This window comes from Symsagittifera roscoffensis, chromosome 2 (genome assembly GCF_963678635.1).
Source record: "Symsagittifera roscoffensis chromosome 2, txSymRosc1.1, whole genome shotgun sequence".
Classification (NCBI taxonomy): domain Eukaryota; kingdom Metazoa; phylum Xenacoelomorpha; order Acoela; family Convolutidae; genus Symsagittifera; species Symsagittifera roscoffensis.
The window spans coordinates 28,015,449-28,035,334 of record NC_087063.1 but is presented as its reverse complement, the minus strand read 5'-3'; the positions used below and the strand labels follow the sequence as shown (position 1 = coordinate 28,035,334).

The following is a 19,886-nucleotide window of genomic DNA, read 5'->3' as shown; positions in this document are numbered from 1 at the left end:
GCTAACTCGGAGGGCTGGTTTTTACCCTTCACCGTTGTTCGCAACGGCCTTGCAACTATTGTAACAGCACAATAGTTGCAACTCGGAACGTCCTCTGCTGTTCGGTAGTTCGTTGTTGTTTTTTAGTCTCGATTTTCGTACTGTTCGTAATCGCAGATAAAGTTGTTCTGTTTCTTTCTGCTATTTTAGCCAAAATGGCCGTTTTAACATTTCTCAGAAATGTTACGTCATCACTTCGAAAATTTAAAATTTAGAATTCCAGAATCTTCTAGCCTTCACCGTTTGGCCAATCATTCAAATAACGTCCTTATCCGTTCTAAATCGCCAATCCGGAAGGTTCACTGCTAAAATCCTGAATTCTGCAGAGACTGCATTTTGGCCATTCTGGTCGAATGTCACAATCTGAGATAAATTCCATCGCGGAATTCGGATTTATTTATGTTGAAATTATATCTGCTAAGTGGCCAGTTTGAGTCTCCTTATTTGGAGGCTAGCTCAAGTGCGTATTTTTGCAATTAAAGTATTCATTTTTTTCATAGTTAATTTCGACGTATTGTATGCTTACTTCCAGATAAAACCGACTCGCATTCTTTCTGGTCCAATGGCACACCGAGACTTTTTGTTATTGATAGTACTTTTTAGAGCTGCTGTTCTGTCGTGTGCTCAGTGTTTGCGAAGCGCATGTTCGCCTCTGTGTCTAAATTGAAATTTTGAAAAAGGAAATAGCTCCGGATACGGCAAAAAGAAAACAGCTAATTTTTTTTAGAGATGTGATGTATGCTCCGTACGCGGATAAAATCCGCAGTGATCAGCAATCTCTCCATATCAAAAAACTTTCAGTGTTGGTATTTTGTTTGACGATAAATTTCATCCCCATTATGACATCAGAACCAATAGAAGGTACGTTTTTGCAACTAATTTGATAGATTTCATTTTAACCTGAACGTGATGATGTCTACGTTTTTTTTTACCAGAGCTTGATATCGTTACCTTTTTAGTTCTCGATCTCTACCTGAAACAAAATAGCGACGGATTAATGGTTTTCCTTCTGCTCCCAGGGCAGTTGAAATCAGAGCTGATTAAGAATGTCCGGTCATGCACAATATTAGTCAGCCAAGAAAAAAACAGTTTGGAGATTGTCCCATTTTCGATTTCCTCCAGTTTTCCAAAAGAAGTGTCCGTTTCCATGGACGAGGATGAAGTTCAAAGTGATTCTGCGAATGAGTTAACGCCCGATTCCCAGAAGCAAAGAAAACTAAGAGAAAAAGTGTCAGTTTCTGCTTCTTGTGAATGCAATAAACCGAACAATGAAGAGTCGCTGACCTTGACATCAAATACAGTCGAAGTATTTCCGGGTATGTCCAACCAAGATATTGCATTTAGTTCCATCTGAAAGCATCGTTTGAAATTTACATGTGAATTTTAACTATGAAGCTTGTTTAAGTTTAAAGTTGATGTTTCAGGTCTAACCGAACCTAGTCCAATGTGGGCTCTTCAGCCGGAAGATCCCGAGGGCAATGGGTCAGGAGGGGATTCTCTCGGTGGTTATGAGGGAGACGATGCTGAGTTGTTTTCAGCCAATGAGAAACTCACTCTGGCACTTGTTGGAGCAGGAATGCTGTTTCTCTCCACTGTTGTTATTCTAACTGTCATAATATTGTCTCGGAATAATCAACTCAAATGCTTCCAAGCGTTAGTTTTTTTAATGGATATTTTCCTTTGCTTAATGAAAGATATAACACCTTTGTTCAATAATTTTGGGTATAGCGTGCCAACAAATATGCCAAATTTTTGAAAAGGCACATTCATTAGTCTGATCTTGGTTACTCAAGCGATAAGAAAAAGTGTTGTAATCGAACACTAGATATTTTCCCGGTAGAACATCCCGCTGTCTGATCTTATCTTGGCTTACTGAAAAACGAAGAAATGGTTATTTCTTTTGCGAGAGCAAGTGACTTGTAATCGAAGATAAGACATTTTTTCCCGTAAACAACTTTTTATGCGAAAATTTGAAGTCGTAGTTAGTACCAAGCATTTCTAATCGACCAAGGGAAAAATTCCCAGCCTTCGGAGCCTAAAGTTTGGGATTGGAGTCTTGGTTCGACCTGTATTTACGCTTGCGAGAGCAAGTGTCTTGTAATCGGGGCCTCGACTTTTTTCACCGTAAACAACTTTTCTTTTCAATCTTGAGAAAAGAATGAGAAAAAAGTTTGAAACGGCGGACTTCCGATTGTCTGCCTATATTTTTTGGCTTTGTTGCCGAATCGGGAATGTTTCTTCTGCTGTTAGTTTTTTTTCTTTTGTGTTTTTTTGTTTCGCTTTAAAGCTTTTTTCAGGTTAAAAAACTTATGCTTTATCGGATAAACTTTTTTTTCAGGCCAACAACTTTTTTATTAACAAAATTGCCTGAATTATTTGATATCGTGATTCATAATTAATTCAAATGCTTTGGATTCTCAAACCGAGCTTAGAGGTACCGATCACGCCTGGTGCAGCAGAGATCCTAGGTGTGAATTTGGCCAGGACCTATTTTTCTTTAAAATTGAAAAGTTCCTGTTTCATTTAAATTAGCCGCCTTTTGTCTGTCTTTCTATCTTTTGTCGGCTTATTTGCCACATCGCGGACTTTTCTGTCTGAAGTAATTTTATTGTAATTGAAATTATTTTCGGTTTGATACGAATTTGTTTATAGAATCGTTCCTTTAAACGACGACATTGTTTGAGGCAACTAAGCCATTATAACATGCATCAAATCATTGAAGCCTAAAATCCTTTAGAGCAAAAAAAAATCACAACAATAAATCTTCTCTACTTATACTTAGCGGATACGTTTTTTTCACGGCACAGAAAAAATCCTACCTACTCCGATAAAAGTTTTTTTTTAACTCTTTACTTTGTTCAGAGGTTAGCCAATCCCACCAGAGAAACGCACGCCAAATTATCCTGCTTTTTAAGGCTCACGATTCACTTTGATTCAAGCAAGTGATAGAATTATTAAGAGTAATGAACGTAACGAAGACTCTTACATAGGTCTTGCTGATTTTTTTTCAGGAAGTCTTAAAAGTCTCTAATAATTACAGATGTCCGTTCATACATATTGATTCATTTATGAATGCACATAGGTAAATATGCACTTTTTGAGTTCAATTGAAATTCATCTGCTGAAAGTGACGTAAAAAGCAATCTCCAAATACGAATGTGGAAAGGCGCAGAAAAACGTGAACGATTTCTGGTTTCGAAAGTGGAATTTAATTTTTAGATTTCCAGCGAAATAAAAACTTATCTATTGATCCAGTTTTCTCTAGTTGGCTTAAAGTTCTCAAAAAAAGCGCCATTCATAAATTGTACCAGAAATTCAATGAGGTTAAAAGGCATCTATTTTTTCCTTGAAATTCGAAAGTTGAGATTTTTTTCATTACTTTTTTCCAATGTTCGATTGGCTATGTTTTTGCTCTGCCGGCATAGCCCTTTTTTCAAATTCTAACCAAGCGGTTGTGACACAATCAAAGCATTTGTCATTAAGTGTCATTAAACGGAGCAAATATGTTTCATCAGGTCGTATGATTTATAGTTAATTTTTTTGCTAAATGGAAAGCAAGTTAGGCTCTGCAATAACCAAAGTTCAAGTTGAACAAAAATTAACCTCTGGTATGGTATTTATTCCAGAGTTTGTTCTTGTTCAAGGTTCAATTCCAACTTTTTTGCTTTAGGATGGTAAATAATGACCTCGCAAAATACAAATTACGCAAAAAAAGTATATGATTTACAATTTCGCCAGTGAAGTTTTCTGTTTAATTTTCCTAAAGAATAAAAACAACGTATTGATCTTTTTTTTTCATTGGTTTTTGTTTAATTACCAAGCAAAGCGTTGTGTGATAGTACGATGCAACTTTTTTGCCTACCACATCGCAATTAAAAGTGATACTTAAGACTCATAAAGTCACATTGACAGTACAGGTCGCATTGAGCTTCGAAATTTGATTAGTAGTAAATTAACATAGTTGACGCTTTTTTAATTTCATCAAATGAAGCGAAAAAATCTATTTGTTTCATCTAACAGCTCAAAAGATAAAATTCGATTTCAGAGATTTTGAAATGTGTAATTTATACACAATTAACTCTATATCTTCCAGTTTATTCCATGCAAAATTAGTGTGAGTGTCTTTAGTTTATTATATTGAAAATCTTTACACTTCAAAATTTATTTGTTTTTGCGCATCTTCAAGCGCCTGGATCTGTTGCTGCTTTCTCGCTCGTGTTTTTGAAGTTGCAGTTTGGCTATTATGTCAAAAAGGTGTCAATGTTAAAAGATTCGTGAAATTCAAAAACCGTTTATGTAAATTGACTCCCGAAAGTATCGGTCTCATTGAGTTCGTTTCACACAGGAAAAAGTAGCTTGAGTTGCTCGCTCTCTAATTCATTATTTTTTTGCCATTGACTCAATTTGTTCTCAAAAATCGATGGCAAGCATAACTTGCCTTCAATTTGGAAGTCAAATGGCAAAAAAAAATACCTAGAACGAGAAACAATATTCACGACCTTTGCCTGAAAGCAAAAACTGTACCAAAAGTGCAAATGGAACAAATAGAAATGGAGCAAAAAAAACTGATAAACTTGGCTGATAAACTCGACTGATAAACTAGAAATGGAACATGTTTGTGCTAAAATCCGTTTTTTCTGTATTTAAGGTTTTTAATTCATAATGGTATAGAAAGGCAAATTGTGTTCTCCAAGAAAAAAGGTAAATGGCTGGTAAACCGTGATTGAACTTTGATTTACATAATTTATGGTTTTCTTTTAATTCCTCACTTGATTTTTCTTTGACACTGTGTAACGGTACTGTTTATCCAGTGCTTAAATTACCTAGTTGTTTTCTTTAATTACTTTTGTCGACGTTTTTTGGATTTTTTAAAGTTTTTTATCCTATTTGCCGGGCGTTCTTTTAATAATGTTTTTCTTTTCATTCTTAGTTCTTGTGATATAGTGTCCCTTCGGATGGCTGTGGACAGCTATATCGTCGTTTATTGATAATGTTGTAAGCTGTTCGAATATTAATTAGCGCTACTGGCTATCGATTGTTATTGATTGTTTCCATAATTTATATGTCTCGAGCGGTTAAGACTTATCTTGCTTTTAAGGACGCAGGATTCGGTTCTTAACTTCTGGAATATCGCTAGTCGATCGGCGCAAGTTAGAGCATGATTCTAATATTTTATTCTCTTCAAGTCTACCCAATTGATTAGTAGCTCGGTATATATCTCCTCTCGTTGGTATTAATTACCATCAATATTTACATAGTTAAATAAATATAAATGTATGAACTTCATTTCATTAACAAGGCTAATTATGTAATCTAATATAGCATAAGAATGCATGACGTCATGTAGTGATGTCACACTACCTCACAAGAAGAAATCTTCCCGGGTGGTTTTCAGTTTTTGACTGTTTACAGTTAAAATAATTAAGTTTAAAATCGACAATCAGATTGACAAAATATATACTGCTACAGGAAAATGAGTAATTGAACTATCAAGTTATCACAAAAATAATTAACATTCATTGGTTTAGAAGCACAGGTTATTACTTCAATTTACATTATGTGAAAGAGAATTCAATTGAGTTTAAATGGGAAATATTTAAATGGGGATAGGAAGCCACATTGAGTCGGGTTAAGGGAGTTAAGTGATAGATGATAGGGTCAGATTAATGATATCATGATGTATTCAGTTGTCAGCTGTAGCTGAATTTGCACGGCAAGTTCTGTCGCGTGGATTAGCAGACTAGTTTTGGTCGTCGTTTCGTTTCACATTTTGGTATCGCTGTCTTTGTTCGTTCGTTGCTTGGCATTCGTGTTGCTCTATCGATGCTGAGGTCGGTGTCTAAGTTAAGATGAGGCTGTTAAGTTCTTCTCGTATCCTCAATAATTGCGAATGTGTTTTCAACAACTTAACAATGATTTGTTTTATTGAAATATTCACTTTGTTTTTGAAGCTTTTCAACTAGAAACGCAATTTGTACTCTGTTATACATGCTTATAATTTGATCCTTCGTCTTCTACTCGTTTTTTGTTTTTGTTCCCTCAAAAGTCTTTTTGTCTTCTTCGTATGGGTGTTTTGTGCCTTTGTTGGCCTTACTCCCTGAATGAAGGTGATCGACTTTATTATTTGAAAATGTCAAAATTACACGTTTCAACGATGTTTTTGCATTGGTCGCGATCATCGTATTTTGTGCAGTGTCTGGCTTTTCGTGTTTTCAATTCGTTTCTTCAACTGTAGCTGCACTTCACTCCTATAGGCTATTCAGGCAATTTGCTGGTTCGCCTGAGCAAAATTTGGCATCAGTTAGAATTAAAATTGATGAATTTCAGTTTTTCATCAAATTTGTTGATATTTATGATGTTCTAATTAGTTTTTCAAGTTCGCGTGTTGTTTTTAAGCATTACTTGTAACCTTTCAGGGTTGTCCTAACAATTCCGTTGGATCTTTGCTGGCACATTTGAGTGTTTTCTTTCCGCATTTCTGCAAAGATATCCCTCGAAAGTTATTTTTCTTGTTTTTCCTATACTAATACATGGGAATGTTGAGAATTGATGTATGTCATCAAATTTTGGTCTGGTAGTGGAACAACTTCGTGCCTGTTCGTCATTGGTGATTTGAAGATTAATGAGCCCAAAATTTTTGAATTTCCTTCGACTCGTTGATGGGGGACGAAAAACTTTTTTATTCGTAATGCTTAAACATGGGCGGTGAGGGTGATTTTTCGTATCTCGAGATGTACACATTTCCTCCTCCGCCGAGCTTCTGGAGCCTCCTTATTGGTGGTCCTGGGATCATTGGTAGTGAAATTTTCAAAATCCATTCAGAAGTTTGATGGGGGACGTGAGGATTTTTTATTCCCCATCTTAATACATGGCCGGAGAGGGTGATTTTTGAGATCTCGGCTTTTAATTAATTCCTCCTCCGCCGGGCTTCAGGATCCTCCTCATTGGTGCTAGAGAGCTCACTGGTGTCAAAATTTTCGAGATTCGATCACTGAGTTGTCGGGGTGCTCGAAACTTTTTTATTCGTGATCTTAATACATGGGAGGTTGAGGTGTTTTTTGATATCTCGAGTTCTATACATTTCGTCCTGCGCTGCGCTTCTGCAGGCTCCTCATTGGTGCTACAGAGCTCACTGGTGTCAAAATTTTCGAGATCCGATCACTGAGTTGTCGGGGTGCTCGAAACTTTTTTATTCGTGATCTTAATACATGGGAGGTTGAGGTGTTTTTTGATATCTCGAGTTCTATACATTTCCTCCTGCGCTGCGCTTCTGCAGGCTCCTCATTGGTGCTACAGAGCTCACTGGTGTCAAAATTTTCGAGATCCGATCACTGAGTTGTCGGGGTGCTCGAAACTTTTTTATTCGTGATCTTAATACATGGGAGGTTGAGGTGTTTTTTGATATCTCGAGTTCTGTACATTTCCTCCTGCGCCAGGCTTCTGTAGCGTCATTTGGGGTCATATGATGATGATTGAGGGGGTCGATATTGTTGTCAGACGTATATGAAGACTTTGATGTCTGTTTTTCGGAAGATTTCGAAGATTATGTTAAAAACCGTATTTTCTCGTAGTTTATCAAGTCCACATCCTATCTTGGGAAGAGCGATTTGTTTGATTCCTTGTTCGATTAGCTGTTTCTTCATGCAGCGGAGGCTGCGTGTAAGATCATAGTAAGACGGTTTATTGAAATATTGCGTTTTTGTCACTAGATTGAATATTGATTTGTTTTGAGAAGGAATGTGCATTGATACTGAGGCCCCAACTTGTGGTGTTTCGATCGACTTCAACGTGGGCTGTAGTGGCAAATGTTTTGAATGCATGCATGAACGGTACTAGCTGATATCCGGATTTTTCGTCATAGATAAATAAAGATTTTGATGTTAGTTTTTCCGAAAATGTCGCAAATTAGGCTGAAAACTCTACTTTCTTTCAATTTATCGAGTCCACATCCAATTTTTGGCATGGCTATTGCGTTTATTCCTTTCTGCAATAGCTGCTGCTTCATGCAGTTGAGGCTTCTTGACAAATCGTAGTATGTTGGCTTGTCAAAGTTTTGTGATTTTGTAACCAGGTTGAAAATTGACTTGTTTTCCCAAGGCAAAGACACAGCAACTGATGACCCAACTATTGGTGTTTCAATGCTTTGTAGTGTTGGCCTCATACATGGATAGGCACTGCTGATTTGTCGTGCTACTCCTTTGTTCATGTGAAAGTCACTTGAGACACAGTGCGCTATAGAGCCTGGGAACTGTAAAACATTTCCTGGTCCAACAAAGATATTTGGTTCATCGTAGATTGAGTTCACCGAATCTTTGCTGCTTCCAGGTTCGTCTTTACGTTTAGTTTTAGTCAGTTGCTTCGCTCGTTGTACACTGTCCTTTATTATATTTCTTTTCGTTTCGCGTGGAGGGAAAGATCCATTTGCCTCTTCTACCTTCTTCTTTATTTTTGATCGGTTTTCGTTTTGAGTTGATCTTGGACTGAACGTTATTGGAGCCACTTCGTGTCCATCTACTGTTCGTAGGCTGAATGTGCGCAGTTGCAATTCGCGTGGTGGTATTGGGTGATATCTCACATCGTTGTTGAAGCGCGTTTGGCAAAATATTTTGTCTCGCGCTTCGACTGCTGCTTTGCGCTTCGTTCGCGAGGTTTCTTGGGCCAGGTTTTGTCCATCGTTTTCGAGATTAACTGTAGTAGGCATTGTTACCACTGCCTCGTTCATTGGTTCGTCGTTAATTAATCCATCGTTGTATTCAAACTCAGGTGGAGCTAATGGTTCTGGATCTGGGTCCGGTGGAAGTGCTGGTGGCGGCGGTGCTGCTATTGGTAGCGGTACCAGAGGTAATGGTGCAACTATTGGTGCTGCTGCGGGAATTGGGACTGCTGCAGGAGCGATTGGGGCTGCTGCGGGTCCTCCAAGAGGTACTGACAGTCGGATTCGAGCAGGTGCATCGGGAAAGTTGCTTTGTCCACCGGTTGCGGGTTGGATGTCGTCTAAGAGTTTGGGCAAAGAATCGTCGAAGAGTCCTGGTTCACTTCGATATTTACCAAGTGAGGGATCCGTTTCAAATTTGCTTGGATCAATAGTCTCGAGATCTTCTGGTTGATGCTGTGGAATAACAGGTCTGAGACGAATCCGGTGTACGCATTGTGTGAAATTAGTTCCCATTTTACGAATGATGTAGTTTGAATTTGTCAATACTTTTTCAACTCTGTACAATGGTATCCAGACTTGCATTGATTTGCTCCCAAAATCTGATTGTGTTGTCAACAGAGGATTTAATAATAAACAAAATGAATGCTGTTTCAGTGGCTGGGCAAGTGCTTTTTGATCGTAATATCCTCGGTATTTATGGTAAGCTGAAATTAAGTTCTTTTTCGTTTCTTTGAACTTTTCTAACATCGCATCTTGCATTGCCGTGACAAAATCAGATTCAGCTGTTACTGTTTCAATTGCTTTCGTTGAGAAGCGGAGATCAAGTGGTTTTGTCGGTTCTCTTCCATGGAAAATTGAGCTTGGGCAGCATCCAATTGATGAAGAGTATGAAGTATTGTGGATAAATGTTGCCAGTGGGACATATTTGTGCCAGTCCGACCATTGTTCATTGGTGTTCAGCTTTAGGATTCGTTTAAGTGGTCCATGAGATCGTTCGACAAGACCGATAGTCTGCGGATGTTTTAGTGTGGCATGGTTAAGTTGAATTTCGAGCAATGTCGTCAATTCGTGCATCAGTTCTGAAGTAAATGTCTTTCCAAGATCAGCTAGAATCTTCTTCGGGATATAACTATGAACAAAGAACATCTTTGTAAGTTCTCTTGCAACAGTATCAGCGCTAGCATTCGTCAATGGTGCTGCAAACAAGTATTTCGAGAATACATCGATTCCAGTGAGAACAAACTTGTAGACTGGTGACTTCATTGGTCCAACTATATCAATTTGCATCATATCGCCTGGGAAACATTGCAATGATGAAATTGGTTGTAATGGTGGAATCTGGTGCTTTGCCGTTGCTTGTTTGAGTTGCAGACACGTCAGGCAATTTTTAATCGTATTTTTCAGAAATTCAGTGAAGCCGGGAAGGTAAAATCGTTTTCTAAACTCTTCTGATGTCCTTGTCATTCCAAGATGTCCGCCAGTTGGCGAGTTGTGGAGTCGATACACAACTTCTTTCCAACGATGTTTAGGTAGGCAGTATTGTTTATACTTCACCTTTCCTGTGTCATCGAAGAAGTTTCGGTACAGAACGTCGTTTTCAAGTATGAGTCGATTAAATTGCTTCGCATATTTCTTCTTTCGACTGTTTTCGTACGTGAGGTTTGGAACTTGTTCGTTCCGTATCCAGTTCTTCACATCTTCGATATCAGGATCCTTTTCTTGTTCATTTTTCAGATTGAGAACTTCATGACTCAAATTCAGGTCATGAAAAATGTCAGCAGGATCGGGATATCCAACTGCGGCAATTAATGGTCCTGATAGTCGGACGAAGTTTTGTGGTTGAATAGTATCGCTATCGTCTTGCGTGTTGAGCTCTCGCATAACGTTTTCATAGAGTCCTAGTTCAATCAATTGTGTTCTCAGATTATCGTCAAGTTTCTTCTTTTCGGGAAAGATCTCCTCCATTGGTTGGATCAGGTTGAGAGATGCATCAGGTACTTTAGCTGTCGTGTCGATTTGAATCTCTCGTACCGGAATTTTGTCCGTCAGTTTCAGGGAGAGAGAAGCTGATGGGTCTGTTTGCATTCGTGAGAGAAAATCTGCTGCATAATTTGCTTTTCCAGGTATATGCGCGATGATGATGTTAAATGCCATGACTCGATCCAAGAAATTCCAAACTGATGGTGGAATGGTTTTTGCTTGAAAAAACTGTGTCAGGCTCCGATTATCAGTCAGTATTATCACTGGTTTAGATGATCCCCAAATGAAATGAGAGAATTGATCGAGAGCAAAATATAGAGCTAAGAACTCTTTGTAGTATATGGAGAACTTCAGTTGTGCTGTATTGAAGAGTCTTGATCCAAAAGACACTGGTGCATACGTTTTCATTTCACTTTTATTGTCAGTCTTCACATAGTCTTCAACCATGAGCACAAAACCGGTTCCATGATAGCTTGCATCACAGAGTATTACGTATTGTAATCCTGGTTTTGGTAACCGAAGTGTTATGTCTGTTGCTTGTATCAGATCATGCTTTAGCACTTCGAGACTTTTGTGGTGCTCCTCATCCGTTTGAAAAGCAACATCTTTTCTGAGGAGTCGATAAAATGGTATCAGTTTTTCTCCTAGGCTTGGCATATAGTTGCGAAAAAACTGTACAAAACCGATTAGTCGTTTAACTTGTTTTACAGTTTGTGGCATTTTAATTTTCTTTAAGAACGTGGAGATTTTCTCTTGTTCCGGTGACACTCCTGCTGGTGTGATTATGTTACCCAGGAACTTCAGTCTTTGTGTTCCGATCTCACATTTGTTCGGCGACAATTTAAGTCCTGACTTCCGTACACATTCGAATATTTTCGAAAGGGTCGGTATCATTTCATCGAAGTTATACACAGCGCTCCCTATGTCATCCATGAATTGTGTACATAGGTCCGCAGCTAAGCATGGATCAAGGTAGTGTCGGATAAAAGAACTAAATCCTGTTACTGATTTACTTAGACCTTGAGCCAGGCATTTGTATGCGTAAGTTCGTGAACCGAAGTTAAATGCCAAAAGTTGGACTGAAAGGTCATCTGCCATTTGCACACAGTGGTATGCTTGTGAGCAATCAAGTTTGGTAAACAAGCTCTTTCCTGCGAAGTGGTTCGAAGCATCGGTCATGTTTGAGATCGGAAAGTTGCTGTTGATATAGTCATTCTTGAGTGAATGGTTTATCCTTCTGAGGTCAATCAACATCCGCAATTTACCAGATGGCTTTCGATGTGCAAATAGTGGACTACTGTATTTTGAATGTGACAATGTTGTTATAAGTCCATAATAGTGCATAAGGGCAAGTTCCACTGTCAATTCGTGTCGCAAATGTATCGGCGTGGGTGGTCCTTGTGTATACAGAGGTCGTGTGTGTTCCGGTTTTAGTTTGATTTTGAGGTCGGAATTGTACCCAACATCGAATCTATGTTTGGCGAAGATGTCCGAAAAGTCAACAAGCAAATCTTCTACTTTTGACCTTTGGTCTTCTGTCAACACTGAATTCTCCCACTTAAAGTTCTTGATAAATGTCAATCGATTTTGACATTTCGTTTTCGGTTCAAGTTTTTCAAGACCTTGAAAATGAAGAATTTGGTCGTAAATGTCGCGTTGGATTTGAGGAAGTAATTCAGGGTTTTGACATGTTTCAGGCGTAGGAAACCAAAATTTTTCATACTCAGGTTCATGCTTCATTTGGGGCTGCTGACTATCACATGATTGTTGAATTAGCTCATTAATGCCCATTTCAATATCGTCCGGGTGGTTCATTTTTGCAAATGCAATCATTTCAGGTTCGATGGGGAATAAATTTTCTGCTTCTTTCAGAGTCAGAATTGAAAATTTCCCAATTTCGGTTTTGAAAGGCAAAGTAATGTGATGATCGGTGATGTTAAACGCTGTGATATACAACAAGTTGTTTTTTAGCACTTCGCTTATTGAAGAAGTGAACGCAATTTCACAGTTTTCTTCAAATTCCTGAGCTGGAATCACGGTTCCGGTAGTTTTTTCCATGTCTTGACATGTGTTCTCTAGCTGGCATTCTACAAGAATTGTCTGATGCGGGGCTATTGTTTGACGTTTTGTCATAAGCAAAGGGAATTTTTTCACTCTATTGACTCTTCTTGGCTCGTTTGGAGGTTTTATTTCGTTGATTTGAAGGGTCATATCTTTGAAATGCAGTAGATTATACTTCGGACAGACATGAATATGATGTTTTTTATAGAAAGGATTTCCTAGAATTATTGAATTGGCTGTATGAAGAACGAGAAATGATTCTATAAAGGTCATGTCTGCCAATCGGAATTCTAACGTTACTTCAGTTTCAATGGAGACTTGTTGTCCTCCTGCCATTCTAACTCTCTTCAGTTTGGGTTCATTTACTTCAAGAGGGCGAAATAGCGATTTTTCTTCTTTTAGGTCTTCAAATGTCTGTTTTGAGATAACATTTGCGCAGGCTCCTGTATCGACCAGGGCTCTACGTTGTAATCCCGATGAGAAACGTAATTTCGTGTACGTCAGTACTGTTCCTTCCGCAGGGATTATTGCGTAAAGGCTAAGTATCTCATCAGGTTGGAAAAGTTCGTTAGGTGATGATTTAGGTGATTTCGATGATTTAGGGGGCTGACTCAGTGGCTTTATTAGTTTTTTGGCTCGTTTGGAAACGGGAAGTTTTGTCCGCGTCCTTGTGGTTTCTGTCGCCACCAGCATTGACTTGCTGTGTGGTTAAATTTTCCACAAACGTCACAAAATTTGGCTGATGATCGCACCATTGGTCCGAAAGGTCCGTTTGGATTTTGCGTTTCAGCTTGAGGCATTTGATTTGCGACAAAATGTTGCGTCGGGTAATTTTGGGACTGTTGGAATTGTGCTGATGGATGCATTTGAACCATTGGCTGTTGATTTTGGTACATGTTTGGGTACTGCTGATTTTGAGGGTACAATTGCGAATATGGCTGTTGTGCAACTGGTGGCATATGGTGAAAGTTTGGCTGAGTATTGTTGAAATCAAACTTATTTTGCCAATTATTTCTACGTCTTCCACCTCTGTTGCCTCGTTGTTGTCCATACCAAGTATTTTGGTTTGGCTGATAGCCACTATACTGATCACTCTGACTGTTGTTGTTCCGATTTTGTTCGGGGAGCGGATTCGATTGTTTATTCGACTGCTCAGTTATTTGTGATCTCATTTCGTTAAGCTGCTTCTCCATTTTTTCCTGATTTGTGGACATTTTTGTGATAGCGCTTATTAGTTTTTCTGAGACTTTGTCGTTTATTTCATTAAATCCGTCTTCCGGGTAATCGTCTTTTCGGCAAATCTCACGAATTGTGATTTGCTTCTTGGTCAGGTTGCACAGTTCCTGAACTGTAGTTGCAGGTGGTTGTTCCATCAGTTTTGATCTCAGCCACCCTGGCATTCCCTTAATGAACAGTCGTTTAATTTGTTCATTTCGGTTGTCATGTACAGCATCTATCCTTTCTTGCCTTTGAGCAGTTTCTCGGTGGAATCGTGCTGCTTCTGCTGCTGCAGGTGCTCCAATTATTGCAGGATCAATTGGGGCGACAGCTGGCAAATCTGGTGTCGGATACGCTCGCTGCGCTTTTTTCGTTAAGTTGACCAAGAAATTCTCTGGGGTATCTGTTTTCGGGTTGAATCGCAGTTGTTCTAAATTCAAAACGTGGATTTCTTGAAGTTGGGGGTTGCAAAAGTGATCCCTCAGGGCTATGAGACTCGCGGGAACGTTCGCTCGAGTTGCTGGTCCTAGTGTCTGGTAGAATCGCAGCGCGTTGTCTCGTAGGTGCAGTTGCAAGAAGTTCGCTTGTTGTGCGTTTGGTATCGCTGCTACTCCGATGTAGCCTTGAAAAAGTTGCTCGAATTCTGAAAAGTCTTCTTTTTCCGTTCCTCCATAGGGTTCGACCGAAACTTGCGCGTGTGCCATCGTAATACAGTCGAATGAATATCAGGGTGATACAGTTGATGATAAGATACAGCACTTATTCAATTTAGGGCGAACACTAGGGAGTTTGTTATATAAATTAGCTGTTAAAGAAGGCTAGCAGTATCACTGATCAGATTTATTGATGCAATTATATGGTAATGCTAAAGTTTCCGTTACTTGACTTCTATGGTGGGGAAACTTAATGATAATTATATCAATTTACTGCAGGTTTGAGTTTCGAGTTTTGTTTTAACTAACTGTTTTTGTTGATTGTTGAAAAACCTGTAGATTTGCTTTCTTTGTCTGCCTTGTCAGTAGCTCAGCTGCCCTGCCTTCTGACTGGAACAAGAAGTAGTGATGTTGTAGGTCACAATCCACATCTGCTTCTGTAGATTGGAGAAACTTTCAGCCCGGAGATGTTGAGAAGTTGAGGCTGTCTTCTTTTTCTCCCTGTCTGTCTCAGTTGTTCGCTGAATGTTGCTCTGCTTTCCACATCTGAGCGTTGCTGGGTGAAACGGGTTGTGTTGCCCTGTTCTGTTTCAGCAACGTCAGGTTGTCGTTGTCCGCTCGTGTGGTGAAAATTGCAATTGCCGATGACTTTTGGTGAATCCAGAAGTAGAATCTTCCGCGACAGTCACCATGTGATATAGTGTCCCTTCGGATGGCTGTGGACAGCTATATCGTCGTTTATTGATAATGTTGTAAGCTGTTCGAATATTAATTAGCGCTACTGGCTATCGATTGTTATTGATTGTTTCCATAATTTATATGTCTCGAGCGGTTAAGACTTATCTTGCTTTTAAGGACGCAGGATTCGGTTCTTAACTTCTGGAATATCGCTAGTCGATCGGCGCAAGTTAGAGCATGATTCTAATATTTTATTCTCTTCAAGTCTACCCAATTGATTAGTAGCTCGGTATATATCTCCTCTCGTTGGTATTAATTACCATCAATATTTACATAGTTAAATAAATATAAATGTATGAACTTCATTTCATTAACAAGGCTAATTATGTAATCTAATATAGCATAAGAATGCATGACGTCATGTAGTGATGTCACAGTTCTTTAATTTAGTTTGGAGCTGGGTAAACTTACTTTCATAGGTTTTTGGTTGTTGGTAGTTTTTTTCCAGTTTTGCTTGGCTTGGGATTTCTATTTCCGTTTCAAGTTTTTTTTTTCACTTAATTATTCATCCCCTCAGCGTTAGCCTTCTCGTTAGATCAATTTTTTCTTGTCGGTCGAGTTATGTTTCTCAATCTGAAAAAAGTAAGTTATTTTATATTTCAACTTGAAAGTATCGGTTGAGAATCAAGTGCTTTTGGAACTTTTGGTCTTCTATTGGAATGCTGGTTGGATCTGTTTTTTTTTTAAATATCTGCAATTTGATGTTTTTCTGAGGAAACTGCTGGAGTTGTTGGATTATCGTTTCAATGCTTTTTTTTCTTGTTACACTAGCCAGCTTGCCAGAGTAGTGTATTTTTACCAAGCTTGGTTTTTTCAACCTAACTCGCAAGTAAAAGTGTTCTTTAAAATTGTTTACTTAATTGGTGGCCTTTCTGCCATAATCACGATCTGTAGCTTCATTTGTGGCTAGTGTTTGTGTAATCTTAAGCGAATATCGCTTAGTGGCTAGTGCATGCGACTCATAATCTCTTGTTCGAAAGATCGAATCCGAAACGTAGCCGAATTTTTACTAACTGGAGGCTTATTGCTACCTTTTCTTATTGAATTTTATAGAGCTGCATTTTTGTCGTGTTCGAAATAGTGTTTGCGAAGCAGAGCTTTGCCTGTGTTTTGCGTTAAATTTCCGCTCCTTTCTTCTCGCATTCTATCCCTTCTAAGAGTCGATGAACGTAGTGAAGGCTCTTATATAGGTCTTGATATATTTTTTTGCTTTTTTACAGAAATTTTTTAAAAATGCTCTAATAACTACAGACGTACGTTCATACATATTAAAGGATTTATGATTGCGTTTAGGTATAAACAGGGTGACCACTTAGCCACTATTTTAGTGACCAGTCACTATTGGTCACTTTTTTTTCAATGGTCACTAAAACTCACTATTTACAACGGTTTTTGGTGACGGACCCTAAAATTTTTCTAAAGGCGCCTTGGGCGCCAATATATACTTATATTGAGGGGTGAGCGCGCGCCGAAAAAACGCAATTTTTTTTTCAAAATTTTTCAAAAAGTGCCGAAAAACGACTTTTTCAGCCTGTTTATTCAAAATAATGCCTGCGGGGACTTTTTAGTGCTTTGGCAGAGCTTGAAAAATTAATTTGGTCGACCTAAAAAAAAGTCGACAAAAAAGTGGTCACCCTGGATATATATGCTTTTTTGAGTTCAATTTAATTTGAATCCGCCAAAAACTAGGTATTTTGCTTTATCCAAACATGAACATAGTGAAAATTGCGCAAAAAAAACGTGATTGACTTCTAGTTTCGAAAGTAGAATTTAATTTTTAGATTTCCAAGCTGAATAAAAATTTTACCTATTGATCAGTTGTTCTCAAGTTGCGTTGAGTTTATCAAAAAAGTTTCAATGATAAGTTCGTCTCGAAATTCAAAGAGGGTTCAGGCCATATATTTTATACTTTGAGACAGTTTTTTGTTTCCATGTGTTCATTCACTCTTTTCTAACTGTCTGTTGGGGCTTTTTTCCACTTTCCTCCCCCCTCCACACATTCCAAATTTTCCATGTTCATAGTTGTCTCATGTGTTATTATGGCTGATTGCGTGTTGTTAAGATGCAAGATATGAAGAACAAATCTGTTCACAATACTTCATTACATTGTGATAACGTAAAAATAATTTTTCCAAACTGAAATTCAAATGTTGGGGAAAATGGAAAACAGTCTTTTTTGGATATGTTCTAGTTTCGTAAATTAATTAATGAAATTTTTTCGAGCTAGACGACGGTTTCAAAAAAAATTATTTACGTACTCTGTTTTTGTTCATTTCTCAATGAATACAGACTTCTTTTAGAAATGAACGATTTTTTTGAAAAAAAATTAGGTAGCAGTTGTTTTGAAAAGGAATTATATAAATTCTCTAGATCTTAAATGATTGGCTCGAGTTGAAATTTTTAAAGTTAAAGTTGTGTCAAACAAGCAGTTTTTTGTGAATTTGTTTTCGTAAAACTTTCATATATTATTTTGCATCGTAAGTGAATCTTAGCTTGGCCTATGGGTTTCTCAACGATTCATCCTAAAATGTTTTTTTTAGTACTGCTAAGGCACATAACTCTTATTTTTCTCTGGAACCTTTTTAACTTGTTAAATTATAAGTTAACTGATTGTTAAGAAGCATTTATAACTGCGGTAGGCTCGCCAGTTGGTTTGAGTCAAAAATAAGTCAATATGGTGTAAGTTGCTTGAGTTATAAATATATTGTTTGTCTCTAAAAGTTAAGATCAGTGTATTTTCTTGCACTCAAATCTTGCTTTACTAATTACTGATCTTAATTCCGTACAAGCTTTAAAGTATTTGAATTGTAATAAGTTTTTCATTAAAACTTCGTTTTCTGTTTTGGATAAAAAAAGATAGACTCGTAAAGTTCTGTTTCAGCCAATCTGTATCACAGCAGGAATTGAACACTGAAGACATCTTAGCAGATCTAAGAAGGATTGTAAACGAGCAAAAGGCTGGGCAACAAAGAAGCTCAAATATCTGAAGAAGTTGGGCACTCTGCTGCTTCTTTCTACCCTCATCAAACCATGAACCCTCAGCTTTGGATTGGATCACAGAAATTTCCTCCCCAATAACCGGTGCAAATTGCTCGACCCAGTCCTAATACGTTATTTAGTACAGCTAGCTCTAGCCTTATGTCATAAACCAATTTAGTGCACAACTACCTTATAGTGGATGCTTCGAAACTTCGTTATTTTGTACGTGATCTATCTGCAAAATTTGCATTTGTTCTCAAAAACTCGATAAAACATCCAGGGGCCAAATTAGGGAATATGCGTAACTTGAAAAATAGAAGCTGAAACTTTTAACCTTGTTTCTGCCTTATCGATTATGTGGTCAATAATCACAGAAAGCACTCATAACCAGAAAGTCGTAACAAGACTGCTCGTATATCAGGGCAAAGCATTGAATGTTCCGACTGACCCTCATTCCATATCGAATAGGTTTTTGGGAAAATAAAGTATTGAAAAACTATACTTTTTGGACAAAATCAAAGATCAAGTGTAAAAGTTTGAGTCGATAAGCTAGCCTCAATTCAATTTGGAACGATTTTGTTGCGGGATGTTTCGCCACGCATAAATAAATTGCGCTACGTTTTCAGGATTGTGGATAAAGTCTTCAAAGTGCGCATAAATTAGACCAGAGCATGGCCAAATTTTCAAACTTTCAAAACTTCGCCAAAAATGATCGGAGGTAAAATATTTTTTGAATTTTTATCTTCAATGGGGCGATATCTTCAGTATCGATATCTTCAATGTCGATATCTTCATTGGGGTTTACATCAATTTTCGATCAATTGTATGACTGAATTGACTGAATAAAAAAAACCACCCCCAACGTAAAGATTCCGTTTTCTTCGAAAGTTTTTCGCAAAGTTGTGGGGGTTTAAAGATTGTCATTTTGGCCCTTTGGGGACAATTAACGCGCGATATATTTCGCGCTATTAACGCGTAAGCGGAGATTTAATCCGTCTTAGAAATCGTTCCAAATTGGTTGAAGGTAGCTTATTTGCCATAATTGATTTGTTACTAGGAGCGAAATCTATCTTTTTCTACTATATATGGCTTTGGGGGGGGGGGGAGGGGGGGATGAATTTCGCAAAAATCTCAAATTTATTTAAAAAAATTATTTTATTTTTCTTACTTTTGATTTTTCATGTTATTACTGCTCCATAGACCTTAAAAGGCAGTCGGAACATTCAGGGCGTCGCCCTGATACGAGCAGTCTTGTTAGTAATTTCTATTATTTAAATTGATTTTTATCGTGATTTCCTTGAAATTATAAAATCATTCCCGCCCCTGGTTGAACAAAGACTGAAAAGATGCAGTATCATCATATGAATGACCTTCTTTCATCTTCTATGCGCTCCTCTCATAAAAGTATTGCAATTTTTGTGAAATAATTTCTATAAACTGAGAATCACTTTAGTTTTGAATCGAGTTTCTTTTTGCTCCTTAGTTAGTCCAGAAATCAAGTTCTATCTGATTTTTGACAACAAGTCTTCTTTTTCCTGGGGAAAATATACTCTTTTGTTTGA

The 19,886-nt window shown here is 37.9% G+C and overlaps 1 protein-coding gene across 1 annotated transcript; it reads left to right on the top strand.

Moving 5' to 3' along the window:
- The first annotated feature begins 752 nt into the window (after positions 1–752).
- On the top strand, positions 753–19,380 carry LOC134839265 (uncharacterized). The gene is made up of 4 exons (XM_063854763.1): positions 753–900; positions 999–1,355; positions 1,464–1,692; positions 18,227–19,380. Exons 1-4 carry the CDS (start codon positions 774–776, stop codon positions 18,330–18,332), a joined length of 819 nt encoding a protein of 272 aa, XP_063710833.1. The 5' UTR covers positions 753–773; the 3' UTR covers positions 18,333–19,380.
- The last annotated feature ends 506 nt before the right edge of the window (positions 19,381–19,886 follow it).

Coding starts and splice junctions, on each gene's coding strand:
- LOC134839265 (XM_063854763.1), top strand. CDS start 774: ATGTATGCTCCGTACGCGGATAAAATCCGCAGTGATCAGCAATCTCTC. Junction 1,356..1,463: donor TACAGTCGAAGTATTTCCGG/GTATGTCCAACC, acceptor TTGATGTTTCAG/GTCTAACCGAACCTAGTCCA. Junction 1,693..18,226: donor CAACTCAAATGCTTCCAAGC/GTTAGTTTTTTT, acceptor GTTCTGTTTCAG/CCAATCTGTATCACAGCAGG.